General features: G+C 52.2%; 2 protein-coding genes across 2 annotated transcripts; one reads left to right on the forward strand and one right to left on the reverse strand.

The window, feature by feature from the left end:
- The first annotated feature begins 807 nt into the window (after positions 1–807).
- On the forward strand, positions 808–11,629 carry EXOSC6 (exosome component 6). Its single transcript, XM_090260885.1, has 2 exons — positions 808–2,054; positions 11,429–11,629. The coding sequence occupies exon 1, from the start codon at positions 829–831 to the stop codon at positions 1,660–1,662; it is 834 nt and encodes a 277-aa protein (XP_090117011.1). The 5' UTR covers positions 808–828; the 3' UTR covers positions 1,663–2,054; positions 11,429–11,629.
- On the reverse strand, positions 2,929–9,626 carry LOC149994210 (RNA-binding Raly-like protein). The gene is made up of 7 exons (XM_090259020.1): positions 9,569–9,626; positions 8,900–8,978; positions 5,484–5,537; positions 5,256–5,401; positions 5,047–5,160; positions 4,567–4,706; positions 2,929–3,628 (listed from the first exon to the last, which is right to left on the reverse strand). Exons 1-7 carry the CDS (start codon positions 9,624–9,626, stop codon positions 3,590–3,592), a joined length of 630 nt encoding a protein of 209 aa, XP_090115146.1. The 3' UTR covers positions 2,929–3,589.
- Positions 11,630–14,392: the final 2,763 nt, after the last annotated feature.

Below are 14,392 nucleotides of genomic sequence, written 5' to 3' on the forward strand. Positions count from 1 at the left end.
CTGTCTCCATGGTGCCCCCTGTCTGACAGCCCAGGTGGCTCCCTGGGTAAAGAATAAATACTATGGCTCTTGACCCAAGGATGGACAGTGATCACTGCATGGAGACCCTACCTGGCCCTGAACCAGTTCACCCAAGCCTGATGAAGACCCCTGGGTTTGGAAACTAGTGTGTTGGGAGGTTAAAAGTACTGCTTACCTATGCTGGCTTCAGCTGATTTCATGTCCTCTGGGTACAGCAGGCTAGCTGACATGGAAAGAGGAGGAAAAGCAGGTCTGTGCTGGGAGAAGCAGTAGAGGCCAGTCACAGGCAGAGGGAGAGGGCTGAAGCCTTGAATTCAAGCACATGCAAATGAGTGTCAGGGAGACAAAGAGCTTACAACCCAGGCCAAGAGAGACGCCATTCCGATTGTTCAACAAGCCTTTATGCCAGCAGGGTACTGAGGGTGCAGGAGTGACCAAGACAACGTCCTTGCCCTCTTGGGCAAGGCAGTGGGGAACACATAAACCAGTCACACAAATAATTGTAAAATTAAAATAATTACAATCTTCACAAGTGAAAGGAAAAAGACATCTGCCCTGGGTCGGGAGGCTAAAAGTCAGCTCGGCCAGTTCAGGTCCCCCTTAACGCAGATCTGCCCAGGTGAATCCATCCACGGGGCAGGGACGTTCTTTGCAGCGGCACCGGTGCTCTACAGCACTCGCCGTTCTCCCTCCAGGACGGTAGGGGGCGCTGCAGCGTCGTTTGCTGCTATCCCGACAGCCCTCGCGAGGGCCCGCGGCGGAAGCGGGTTACATGCCAAGCGAGGGCCCGCGGCGGAAGCGGGTTGCATGCCAAGCGCCGCCATGCCCGGGGATCACCGCCGCATTCGCGGGCCCGAAGAGTCACAGCCGCCACAGCTGTACGCGGCGGACAAGGACGAGGCTCCCGAAGTCCGTGACCCCACTCGGCTGCGGCCCGTGTATGCGCGCGCTGGGTTGCTGAGCCAGGCCAAGGGCTCGGCATACCTGGAGGCGGGAGGCACTAAGGTGCTGTGTGCCGTGTCTGGCCCGCGCCAGGTCGAGGGCGGCGAGCGCGGCGGTGGCCCAGCGGGAGCAGGAGGCGAGGCCCCGGCCGCGTTGAGGGGACGCCTGCTCTGTGACTTCCGCCGCGCGCCCTTCGCGGGCCGCCGGCGCAGCGCGCCCCAGGGCAGCGGCGAGGACCGCGAGCTGGCGTTGGCCCTGCAGGAGGCACTGGAGCCGGCCGTGCGCCTGGGCCGCTATCCGCGCGCGCAGCTCGAGGTGTCAGCTCTGCTGCTGGAAGACGGTGGCTCGGCGCTGGCCGCCGCGCTCACGGCTGCCGCGCTCGCCCTGGCCGACGCGGGCGTTGAGATGTACGATCTGGTGGTGGGCTGCGGCCTGAGCCGCACGGCGGGGCCCGCGCCCACCTGGCTACTGGACCCCACGCGGCTCGAGGAGGAGCACGCCGCCGCCGGCCTCACTGTGGCGCTCATGCCGGTGCTCAACCAGGTGGCCGGGCTGCTGGGCAGTGGGGAAGGGGGCCCGACCGAGAGCTGGGTCGAGGCCGTACGCATGGGTCTCGAGGGCTGCCAGCGCCTCTACCCTGTACTGCAGCAGTGCCTGGTGCGCGCTGCCCGCCAAAGGGGCGCCGCTGCCCCGTCCTGAACCGCAAGTCAGGAATGACGGACGCCCTCCGGAAGGACTTGCACCGTGGGCATCCAGACCGCGTCACTTTGAGAACTCAGAGCACGAGGGAGGATTTGGGGAGGCGCTCACAGAACTGATGCACTGGGCCACTGTGTTGGAACGATTTTTTGCAAACTGTTCTTCGATTAAAGATACTTTTCTACTTGAGCTGGCTCCCAGCTCCGACCTAGTTGAAGAAACCTGCAATGTAGTCTGACTCCCAAGTTGGAAAGGACTTCAGCTGAGCTTACCTGGAAAATGGGACTTGAAGGCATGGACCCTGTGCAGGCCAGCCAGTAACTTTCTCCTGTGTAACTGGGCTGCTTTTGAGAGAACGGACAGGGGGCCTGTGCCTCTCACTTAAACCTGAGGTAAAACAAAACACAAACCCTTTTATACCTGAAAAAGCCTTCTATTGTGGTTCTTCTTGGTACAGGATTTAGAAGAGCAAGGCTCCTCTGAGTTGAGTAGTGTGTTCTTGGACTGCTGGTGTCAAGGGTTAGGGACCGCATTGCCTAAAATGTGTCCTGTCCGTTAGTGTAACATGAGCAGAAGAGACAGGCTGAGACAAAAGAAGCTGCAGGGGCTGATGTAGGGAAATGTGCTTTGTAAGAGCAGCTGCCCCTCAAGTACCAGAGTCAGGGCAAATGCTGGGGTGTGACAAGAGTGGGGAAGGTTGTGTGGCCCCAGGAGCATTCTGAGTTCCCCCCCAGCCTCTGGTGTGGGGATGGGGAAGATCATAGCTCAGGGTTGGGTAGCTGGAAAGGGTTTGGGTCTCCGAGGAAGCCGGGTCCCACCCTTCCTTGGCCTTGTGCAGAGCAGCACAGCCAGAGGTCTCCTCTGCTGATAAGAAGTGGGGGTCTGGACCGGCTTCATTATGTGGTGTCTCTTACCCAGTCTCGGCTCCTGAGAGAGGGCTGATAAACTGCGAGGAGTTCAAGCTGGTGCTGGCCATTGAGTGGGGCAGAGCCAGCCTGGCTGACTGACCATAAGGGTGGGATCTTCCCTGGGTGGCTCCTGAGCCTCATAGGTTTGTGCTCAGGTCTGGATTGTAGAAAGGCAGGGCAGCCTGGTCTCTCTGTGCCCTGGTTTGGTATAAGCTTCTGAACTTGAGTGTCTTGGGCCTGCTCAGCTTCTCTAGGAAGGGCTGGCCTGGAGCAGCCCAAAGCTCAGAATGAGGCTCAGATACCACACCAAGAACACCTGGCCAGGGAAAAGAAATACAAATTTTATTTTTCCCCTTATGACATACATATTTTCACAGCGGATCTGAAGTAGAGTATCATGCCAGCAAGAGACAAGGTAGAAACAGGACATAAAAATGATACCCTCATTCTGAAGGATGGCTTTGTAGGGTAGATGGGGCATCTGGAAACAGAAGCGGTTGCGTGGGACACATGCTGAGGACCTTAAAGCTTAGTTTCGGACAAAGGGGGTGATAGGACATTTCCCATACACCACTGGCTGAGAAAGCTGTCTAGGCTCACTGCTGTGGGATGCTCTACACCCTGGTAGGACTGGTGGGGCCTTGAAGGGAGGAACATCTGAGCAGTACCTACAGTCAGGACTGATGGTGCTTCCAGGGGGCCCTGTCCAACTGCCTCTTGCAAAACTGAGACCCAGCTTCTTGCAGATGGTGAACTGGTGCTGGGCAGTTGTTCTGCATCCCGTCCGTGCCAGCTCCCGCATTGTCATCTGGAAGCATCACCTCCAAAGCCAAAGCCACCGTTATGGGGAGGCTTCCCAGCTGGTTTGGCTGAGCTGTGCCTCCACTTCATTGTCCTCACTGCAGAATGGGTGCCTCCAGTTACACAGGTGCCACTAGGAGGCCTTTAAAAAACCACACAAGGCAAGGAAGGGTGCACCTGGGAAGGCGCCTGGAGCAGATGAGCCTGGAGATATTAACCTACTGGTTGTCCTCCTGGTCCGATTCATGATTCTTCACCTGTAGGAAAAACAGAAGCAGGACTCTGGCCCAGAGGGCTGAGAGGCAGAGTATGGCTAGGAAGGGGAGGGTTGTCTGCTACAGATCCCAGCCTTCCCCCACGCCCACCTTCCTTTCTTGGAAACTTTGGCAGCTCAGTGCTACTCTAGATTCTTCCTGAGGCTTGGGATTCCAGAACCACCAGACAAAAGGAAGTGTTCTCTCCATCTAGTCCTGTCTTCCCAGATGTGACTCAGGCCTGGGCAGCAGGAAAGGAACCCCTGGAGCCCAGCAGGCCAAGGGATAGAGCTGGACTGAGGGAGGAAGAGGAACTGGGAAGTTCTGCACTGCCAGCTCCCCAGCAGCCCCGCCTTGCTGAGATGGCCCACACAGCAGTGAGGGGTTGGCTCACCTCAGGGACCACTAATGGGGAGGAGGGTATGATAGGGCAGGGTACATTTGGGCTCTTTAGTGATGCACAAAGGGCTGTTATCAGACCCAGGTTTGGACGTTTTTCATCCAGAAAGGTATTTTTGCACAGCTTCCCTAGGGAGCATGGTACCATGTAGCCTAAAGACTCTGGGGCAGCAAGTGGGGGCAGGGGCAGGAAAAGGGCAAAAATCTGGGTTTTAACAAGTTTACCAGGTATTGTTAAAGCGAGGGGGCTGGGACAGTGAGGCACACCTGTGGCATTTCCTCTGCTGTACTCAAAGCCCGCCAACCCTCCTTCCAGGAGGAGATGGCATTTCAGTCCAGGACTGGCCCAGCTGACTGACCAAGCCTTAGTTGAGGGGGTAAACAGGGCACAGGCCATCTTTGGGCATTGCCTGTGGTGGATTATAGGCCTCCAATCTACCACTCTGGGCTCCTGTATAAACCCTAGTTCCTCCTTTGCTCACAGAGGCCTCAGGACCCAAATACAAGGAGAGTGCAGATCGGGGAGGTGCAAGGCCACTTACTGCCTCTGGGTCTGTGCTGTCCTCGGAGCTGCCTGCCTCTAGATAGGCCCTCCGGCCCCTGGGCTCCTGCTGGGGTTCAGTGGTTCTGTATGAGGAACCCTTAATTCCAGGGCCCCTGTTCTCTTCATTGTCCTCTGTCTCTGTGCAGGAAGAGTCACCAATTAACGGCTAGGTTTGCGGCCCCAGTTGAACCCAGAGAAGCCACTGGATGCCCAGCACTAATCTAGAGTGTCTAGGGCTTGAGAGGACAAGATGGATTTCGGCTGGGACACTCCTCTAGCTCCAGATATCTACTGAGTAGGTGAGGATCATAGGGTTACCTAGAAGCTGTAAGGATCCTCAAACCACAGGAACAACCAGAGGGAAGAGGGGGTGGGAAGAGCCCTGCTGATAGGGAGAGCCCAAGGCAGGACTCTAGGTGCCCCTGGCACCTTCAGGAGTAAGAAAAGTTGGACACCGGGAGGGTGTGGGGTGCCTGACCTGGAAGCCGGTCCCTCTGCTGGTCCATGTGCTCCAGGCTCTCCAGTAGGCGGTCCACCTGGGCTTTGATCTGGCTCAGCTCCGCCCTGATGGAGTGCAGCTCCTCAGTCTGGACTGTTGGTAGAGGGCCCAGAGTTGGTGTTCTACCAGGCCCAGGAGGTCCGGCTCCTCCCTAGCCTTTCAGATCAGGGCTATGCCCCTTCACTCACTCTTTATCTGTTTTGGGGACACGTGGCTCTTCCTGAGGGCTTTGTGGGGATTGAAGCTTCTCTTGACCCCCATTCCCATGTGGGTCCTTCTGATCTTGGCAGGCATGTGGGTGATGAGTGGAGGGATCCTCTGGTAGTCATACACCCTATGGGACAGGACAGAGAGGGAGTGTGGCCCACCAGCCCCACTTGTTTGCCCAGAGGACCAAAGAGGCAGGACCCACTCACCTGTAGGGAACATCTTCCTTGTACAGCTCGTAGTCCAGGTCATAGTTGCTGCTGCTGTGGCAGAGACAAATGGGGAAGGAATCACTGTCTTGGGCCAGAATCCTCGCCCAGACTGCAGTTTAACTTGGGGAAATAGGTACGAAGCTTTTCCTTAAAATCTCAGGACTCTCCAATGGAAGAGTCCCTTAGGGACTTGACCAAGGTCACTTTGGGAGACCATAGCACCAGCTTCCCCATGGCTGGCCTCTGATAAGGGGACCTTCCAGGTGGCAGGAAGGGGACAGTTGCCTGTAGGCTTCTGGCCAGCCAGAGCCGGGCCCTCCAAAAGCTCCTCTGCCTGACACAGGCACTGCTGACAGTCTGGATCTTACTCTGGCAAGGGATGAAAGGAAAAAGTTAAGACAGGACCCAAAGCCGTGGTGGGGGTGTGAGAGCCTTTAATCCTTGCGTAGGGATCACCAGGATGCTGGGCCCAGCATGGGCAGGGTGATCCAGGCAGGGTGGGGGCGGGGCCAGGCCACCTTGCCATTTGCTTTAGGCCCTGGGAGAAAGGAGGTCCTAGGTGCTCACTGGCTGGCCTCACCCCCTTCTCTCAATGCACCATCACCTCCAGGGAACTGGTACCCAGGAGGGATGGGGAGATCATTGGAGAGTGATGACTGGGTCCTGGCCTGTGCAAGAAGTCCCAGTAGGAACACAGCTGCAGAAGCTTCAGGTGCTGCTTGCACCTGAGGCTGTGGTGGGGTGATGAGTTGAAGGGGAACATGATATACTGGGGGCAGCAGTTTCTGAAACAGCTTTCTGGTATTGAGTGCCCAGGACAAAGCTCAGGCCCAGCCTACAAGGGGCGAAACCCACGGGGGCCACAGAGGCAGAATGGAGAACATTGGGGGTGGCTTCCTTTTTATCCCACAGGGTCCCCAGGCCTATGGGTGAGATTTCCAGCCCCACCCCCACCCCCTTCCTGCCTTTCAGGCAAGCTGGGTGGGTGGCCTGAAAACCTCAGGGATGCTGATTGTTGTGGTGGGAGGCCTGTCCTTGGAGAAAGGAAAGTGAGCCAGCAGAGTGTAGGGAGAGTTGTGGGGCAGGTTCTCAGTCCAAGGCGCCGTGCAGGAAACAGACAGCCTCCTGACAGCTAGAAACAACCAGCTGGGACAGAACTCAAGGTGACAAGTTTCAGCGGAGCACCAGCTTTCCAAGAAAATTTTCGCTTGTCCGGACCCCCACAGGCTGGCTGGTGCTCTCTTACCCAGACTGGGTGGAGACTTCAGCAGGGACCAGACACGGCACAGGGCCTGTAGCCCACCACCTGAATTGCCACGACAAAGTTCACCTCGCTGTAGCATTGCTGGTGGCTCAGTAGTGGAATTCTCGCTTGCTACCCAGGAGTCCTGGATTTAACTCCTGGCCAATGCAAAGATTAATTCTTTTTTCCCCCTTCATTACTTTTTCCCTAAAATGACATTCTAGTTGAACAGTAAAGGAATCATATTTTGCTGACCACGGAGCACATATTTGGGAGCTACCTGAATTGAAACAGGCAGGATGGGTTTGGGGGATAGGGGTTTAGCCACATGCACTGCAACCACAGCATTTGCTGCAAACAGGTTGTCCCTCTGGACCTGGGGGTCTCCCTGTTCTGCCTACCCCCCACCTTTGCTCAGTCATCACCAGGGCTGAAGCCTGTGCCCTAGACTTGTGGTCTCACCCCTTTCTCCTTAAGGGGGCAATGGCCGGGTCGCAGGTCTGCAGCCACATGAGTCCCCTTGATCTCAGCCAGTGGTTGCAGTCCACAAGTCCAGGCTTCTCACAATAAGATAAATAAAATGTACTTTCAGGTTGGTGCAATGAGCAGAGGTCCAGCCACCTCCTCAGGTGTCCTCAGGGGCAAGGGCAAGGGTGGGGGTGGGGAGAGGGGGCCTGGGGCAATCCTTCCACCACAAACCTTTCCCTCCAGGTTGACAAGTTCCATTTTGAGACCCAAATCACATGGCCTGGACTTGACCAGTTCTCATGAAGAGGTCATCCAACAGCTCAGTGGTCACCAAACCCCTTCCTGAATCTATCCCTCTGGGCAACATTCCAAGAGGCCAGAGTCATAGCTGCCCACCCACTGCTCCCTTAAACGTCAGGGAAGCACTTCATTCTCCCCAGTGAAGTCCCCTGGGGACACACGGGTCTTAATGAGGTCACCCCTGCCCCAGGCCTTGAATGCAGGGCCCCTCTAAATGGAGTCTGAGCCTCTATGGGACAACTGTCATCGCTCCCCATTGCTTCCCTGTTGCTGCACCTGCACCTCTCAGAGGGCCAACAGGACTGGGTCTGAGCTTGCTGGGCAAGGGGGTGGTGGTGGAGGAATATGAACTCTAAAGACACCAACTGGGACTAAAGAACTGAATAAGGGGTTCGCTCAGCCTCCAAAGTAGCCGGGTTAGAAAACGTGAGAGAACTATGGGAAAGAGCCACTCACTTCCCAGCAGACAACCACAAAACTGGATCAACAGACATCCCCGGCTAAGAGTTTTATACACGAGACAGCTAACCAACACACCACACATGCAGTTCTGCATCATGGCGGAAATGCAAGTTTAAAAAACTGGATTACCCATGAGTACACATCTATTTATGGCCCAGAACAAATGCAGTGAAAAAGCTGCCCACACTGGCATTCACAGGTGCCCTGGATCCTCAGGCTGCCGCCGGCAGGGAGAGATTTGGCCTGATTTCTCTCTAGGTCAACCTGAAGGTGCAGAGACTGTCAGAGCAGCACCTTGCCCAGCCCTGCCATCCCACTTCCAGACATGGGAAGAATGCAGAAGAAGCCATAACCTCCTAAGAGCAAACACCTGCTCACTGCCTTCTTCCTCCCCTACTGGCAAGACAAACCACCCAATTGCCCACCAAAGGGCCTGGAGCTCAGCATGGCCATCACAAATGCTCAGCCAAGGGAAAAGGACCCACTATGTTCACACATACCCTCCTTATGCCTGTGAAAATGGCACATTGGTTGGCAGAAATTTGTCACCTCCTTTCTGAGAATGTTAAGGTTTCTTGAAGATTTCTTTAAGCTTCTCAAATTACGGTCAAGATTTCATCCAGAAAGGTTCTATTTGTTACTTCCCAAACATCTATAGCTGGAAAAAGCCCCCCTAGTGTTCCCCAGGGCAAAGCTCCCTTGGAAGGATCCTCAGCTCAGTTGCCCCAGGTGGAGGGAGGGTCACCCTTCTCTCCTGCAGAATGGGGGCTGGGTGACATCAGTGAGATGGGGACTAACAGACAAAACCTGAGGCCCAGGGAGAAAGGACCTCCTTGGGTGCCACAGTGAGTAGGACAGGCAGCCTGAGCTGGGGTCCTTGTCTTGTCCCAGGAGAACCCAGAGCCCCAAACAAGCCTCCCTCCCCAGCAGGCAGACTCACCAGGAGATGGCTGTGTCCCACTGCCTCTTCTGGTGTTGCCGGGCAGGGCTGGGTCTGGGCTCTTGAGCCATGTCTAAATCTGAAGAGGGAGCAAGAGAGTGGGCACAGCATGAAAGAAGGGAGGGAAGGAGGGAGGGGTGCAGGAGGAAGGGCCAAGAACACGTGGGCTCCCGCTTGTTTCCTGGGCTGGTCCTTCCCTGCTCCTCAGCTGAGGTGGGCAGTGCACCCTGAAAGGCATAATGTGCAGCCCCGGCTGGCCTCCACCTCCCCAGGGCTGGACTCAAGCTGGTTGCATCTGAAATGACCATAGTGTTCTGAGTGAGAAACCAAGTGAGTAGCTAGCCTGGGCCAGGGACCTGATACCCCACTGTCCTCTCTCGGTGGGGGAAGTCAAGAGTCAGCTGAACCCAATTCAGGAGAGGGCTGAGAAGTCAAGCGATGTAGTCGTCTGTGCCCCAGTCATGGGAAGATAGTTTTATTTCTGAGTTTCTTCAGTGTTTATCACTCTAGAGATGGAGGGGATCCTGTTTACTGCTATATCCCCACAGCCCACTCAGGGCCTGACGTTTAACAGGTGTTCAGTTTATGCCTGCTGAATACATGAATGGCGCTCCATTAAAACTATTCTGATTTTTGTTTGTGGGTTTGGATCAGACCCCAGAGTTTCACCTGTGATTCTGAGGCCCCTCCTGGAGCCTTTCTTCCGGAATCTGTGGTCATCATCCATGGCCCACTTTGGCTGTCAAGACAGTAATGGGATTCAAAGCAGCTACCAGAGTGCTCCTTTGGGGACACATTCAGAAAAGCTCAAAAGGACATTGGAGGAAAGCACGTGGACCTACACACTTCTGGCACTAGCAAAGGCAGTGCCATTGGATACTACAGGACACCTACTACATTAGGCACACTACCAAGACAGGGAGTCATAGCAGCTCTACCTAATATGTGGAAACAAACACAGGGAGACTGCCAAAATGAGACAAAGAAACATGGCCCAAATGAAAGAACAGATCAAAACTCTATAAAAAAGAGCTAAACAAAATGGAGATGAGCAATTTATCAGGTGCACCATTCAAAACACTGGTTGTAAGGATGCTCAAGGAACTTAGTGAGGACCTCAACAGCATAAAAAAGACCCAGGCAGAAATGAAGGCTATACTAATGGAAATAAAGAAAAATTCACGGGGAAACAATAGTAGAATGGATGAAGTTGAGAATCAAAGCAACGATATGGAACATAAGGAGACAAAAAACAACCGATCAGAACAAGAAGAAAAAATCCAAAAAAAACTAGGACAGTGTAAGGAGCCTCTGGGACAACTTAAAGCATACCAACATGTGCATCATAGTGGTGCCAGAAGAAGAGAAAGAGCAAGAAATTGGAAATCTATTTGAAAAAATAATGAAAGAAAACTCCCTAATTTTGTGAAGGAAATAGATATACAAAGTCCAGGAAGCACAGAGGGTCCCAAACAAGAGGAACACAAACAGGCTCACTCCAAGACGTCGTCGTCGGCAGCCGTCCGTCTCGAGAGACGATGGTGTAGCTTCTTAAGAGTCTATCTGCACCGCCGAGAATGGCTGTGCAGTCCAACTCGGGAGTGACACGGTATCTGTCTCCTCCCGTGTTGAATCGACATCTTGTGATGACGCTGGAGTGTCCTCTCCAGTGAAGCTGAAGCTACAGAGCCTGGGCAGGGTAATATGGAGGGTCTGCTGTTGCCCATGCAGCAGACCCTCACTCCAAGACACATCATAATTAAAATGCCAATAGCTAGAGATAAAGAGAGAATCTTAAAAGCAGCAAGAGAAAAGCAGTTAGCTACCTACAGGGATGTTCCCATAGGCTGTTAGCTGATTTCTCAAAAGAAACTTTGCAGGCTAGAAGAGACTGGCAAGAAATATTCAAAGTCATAAAAAGCAGGGACGTACAGCCAAGATTGCTCTGCCCAGCAAAGCTATCATTTAGAATCAAAGGGCAGATAAAGAGCTTCCTAGACAATAAAGAAACTAAAGCAGTTCATCATCATCAAATCATTATTATATGAAATGTTAAAGGGACTTAAGAAAATGAAGATCAAAACTATGAACAATAAAATGGCAACAAACACATACCTATCCATTGAATCTAAAAAACAAACTAAGCAAACAAGAAGAACAGAGACAGAATTATGGATATGAAGAGCATTTTGATGGTTGCCAGATGGGAGGGGAGCTTAGGGGAATGGGTGAAGAGGCGAGAGGATTAAGAAGTACAAATAGATAGTTACAGAATAGCCATGGGAATGTAAGGTACAGGATAGGAAATGGAGTAGCGAAAGAACTTACATGCATGACCCATGGACATGAACAATGGTGGGGGGATTGCCTGAGGGAATGGGGTGTTCTGAAGGAGGCAAAGGAGAGAAAATTAGGACAACTATAATGTGTAATCAATAAAGTATAATTCAAAAGGAAAAAAGTAAATAAAGTATACAATTCAAAAAAGACAGTAATGAATGTAAGCTTTTTCCTTTTTCTATTCTTAAGACTCCCTGCAACACAATCACAAAGGGCACCTGCTTGCTGTGGTGAGGAGACTGGCCATGATGTCCCTGAGGCACTGACCATCGAGACTGAGTAATTGGGAGGAAGTTGGCAATTCAGCATTCCCCTCTTGGCACCTGTCTTCCTTTTGTGACCAGGATTTATCCACTCAAGAAAGCGTTAAACAAATGCCCGTGCACCAAGGTAAACACCTGCGTTTCCTCATTGTCTGGTTTTCTGTCTTTCTTTTAGCATATATTCATACTTGTGGTCACTTTCACATTTGCAGTGTCCAGAGGGGACAGAAAGTCACACCCACGTCTACCACACAGGGTACTTACAAAAGCCTGTTATGCCCAAGGTAGGAAGGCCCAGCTTGCCATTCCCTTTGGACTATATATCATCACTGTCCTCTAAAACTAGAAATACTCAAGAGGCATCAATCATGAGACCAATTTTTGGCTCCAATGGGAAAAACCATTCATGGCCATCAGGCTGCCAATCAAAGCTGGTTATCACAAGGGGCTGGTGGAGTGTCTGGGAAGTTCACCATCAATGGCAAACCATGTCCAAGTGTATGGTGGCATCTTCCTGGGCACCTGCCACTTGCAGCCTAGAGCAGTTAAGCATGGGGTCTTGGCTGGGCCCCACACCCATTCAGGGGCTGTATTAGCTAAGGTTCTCTTCCATAGAAGCTGAACCAATAGAACGTCCATACAGATAGAAAGAGATTTATTATAAGGAATTGGCTCATGAGTATGGAGGCTGACAAATCCCAAGAACTGCAGTTGGCAACCTGGAGACCTAGGAGAGCCATGGTGTCATTCCAGCCTGAAAACTAGCAGGATCCAGACTCAAGAAGATGGGAAGTTCCAGTTCAAACCTGAAGGCAGGAAAAAGCCGAAGTCCCAGTTCAAAGCAGTCATGCAGAACGTTCCTTCTTACTTGTGGGAAGGTCAATCTTTGTTTTACTCAGGCTTTCAACTGATTAGTTAACCCATTCAAATGTTAATTTCATCGAGAAACACCATAACAGACCCGCCCAGAATGACTTTTAGTCAAATATTTGGGCACCTCCTGGCCCAGTCAGGTTGACATGAAATTAACCAATATAAAATTAACCAACAGAGGAAGTGGGGTGGAGGTCCTTGCTCCATTTTCATCTTTCACAAAGACCCACACACATATTTCCTGTGGGACACACCCTCTGGCATTTCCCCAGGCTGTGAGCACTAGACTGCAGGGAACACAGGACAGTTATGAAGGGGAGTCACAATGAGTGAGAGCAGATGATGTAAAAACAGGGAAACGAAGAAGAAAAAAGAAAAGGGGAGGTCGGCAGTCAGGTGGAAAGAAAGCAGAAGACAGAAAAAGGCCAAGCAGATGGAAGGACAAGAACAGAAAATAGGCCCTGACTGGTGTGGTTCAGTGGATTTGGCATCGTCCTGCAAACCAAAAGATTATCGGTTAGGTTCCCAGTTCCCTGGTGGGGCATATGCCTGGGTTGTGGGCCAGGTCCCCTGTTGGGGGCATGCAGGAGGCATCCAAGTGATGTTTCTCTCCCTCTCTTCCTCCCCCTCTCTCTAGAAATAAATAAATAAAATTTTTAAAAAGAAAACACAGGAGAGAAGCAGAAGTGGGTGAACATATTGAACAATGGGTCCCTGGAGTTCCCGGAGCTGACTTCCAGACACGCCCACCCTGGATTCATCAGATGGATGCAAAGTAGTTTACTTATTTTCATAGAGCTTCAGTATTAAAGATTGCAACCAGCAGTTAACAGTTATTGAATTTTGACTATTTGCCAGGCATTGGGCTATAGACTTCACATCCATCATCTCATTTAATCTTCACAACAACCTCTATCTTAGAGAAAGGCCACTATATGCGTTTAGGGTCACATGGAGAGCAACTTAGGTGGGTAATGACATCTCGGTCCCCTGCCTCACAACCACTGCAGTGCTCCTAGAAGTTAGAGGACTTACTCAAAGATACTTAACTACAGCAGAGCCTGGTTCCAGGCCGTGCTGCCATTGCACAGGGCTGCTCCAGTACCTCCCCTACCTTGCAAAGAACCCAATAGCTGGTGAAGCCCCTTGTTAGAGCATGGGGCTGACAAGGCCAGCACTGTAGGCTGGAGTACAGATGCACCAGTGGCTTCTTGCAGTAGACTTGAGTCATTCTTTTGGCCACTCCACATCTGAGCCCCGCTCCTGTGTTAGAGGTATCCTCAGCTTTGAGACAGAACCTGCCTCATGAAGGAAGCTAAAAATGTCCCTTTCCCAGACTCCCTTGCAGCTAAGACCTGGGCGCATTACTTGGACCCTCCAATCAGACCCACGTGACCAACTTTGAATTAAAGCTGCTGATGTAAAGGAGCATATCTCAGTAATTGATGGTGACAGTGGCAGAAGGTACATCCAGTTTTCAAAGGTGATGGGACCTCCATCCCACATTGGTGGTGCTGACTGTGGTGTCTGTGCCCAAGAGTCTCTTTCAGATCTGACCCTTAAGAAGTTCTGGATCTCCTAGGAACTAACAGTATCTTCAACAAATTCCTTTTCTGCTTGGACTCACCAGAATCAGTCTCTGTTACTTAGAACTAAGAACCTTGACTGATACAGAAATAGAACTAGGAGCCAGTATGTCTCAGTTGGTTGACATGTCATCCCATAAACTGGAAGATTCCAGGTTCAATTCCTGGTCAGGGCACATGCCTATGTTGTGTATTCAGTTCCCAGTCAGTTGGCGTCCGCGTGAGAGGCAGCCCATTGATATTTCCCTCTCACCATCAATTTTTCTCTCCCACATCAATGTTTCTCTTCCTCATTCTCTCCTTCCCTTCCCCTCTCTCTAAAATCAGTAAGCATGTCCTGGGGTGAGGATTAAAAAAGAAAAAAGAACTAGGAGTGAATGAGGCAAGAAGCCCTGAGGGAAATGGGGGATGATGTAAGGCTGGCAGGTGCT

The sequence above is a fragment of the Furipterus horrens genome, unplaced genomic scaffold (genome assembly GCF_987537825.1).
Source record: "Furipterus horrens unplaced genomic scaffold, mFurHor1.1.pri manual_scaffold_13, whole genome shotgun sequence".
NCBI classification, from domain to species: Eukaryota; Metazoa; Chordata; class Mammalia; order Chiroptera; family Furipteridae; genus Furipterus; species Furipterus horrens.

Bases quoted from the DNA above. Each gene is read 5' to 3' on its own strand.
- EXOSC6 (XM_090260885.1), top strand. From the start codon at position 829: ATGCCAAGCGCCGCCATGCCCGGGGATCACCGCCGCATTCGCGGGCCC.
- LOC149994210 (XM_090259020.1), bottom strand. From the start codon at position 9,626: ATGGATGATGACCACAGATTCCGGAAGAAAGGCTCCAGGAGGGGCCTC. The intron at 5,402-5,483 runs GTGAGTGGGTCC...CCTGTCCCATAG, and splicing joins AAGGAAGATGTTCCCTACAG to GGTGTATGACTACCAGAGGA. The intron at 3,629-4,566 runs GTAAGTGGCCTT...TTTTTCCTACAG, and splicing joins ACAGCACAGACCCAGAGGCA to GTGAAGAATCATGAATCGGA.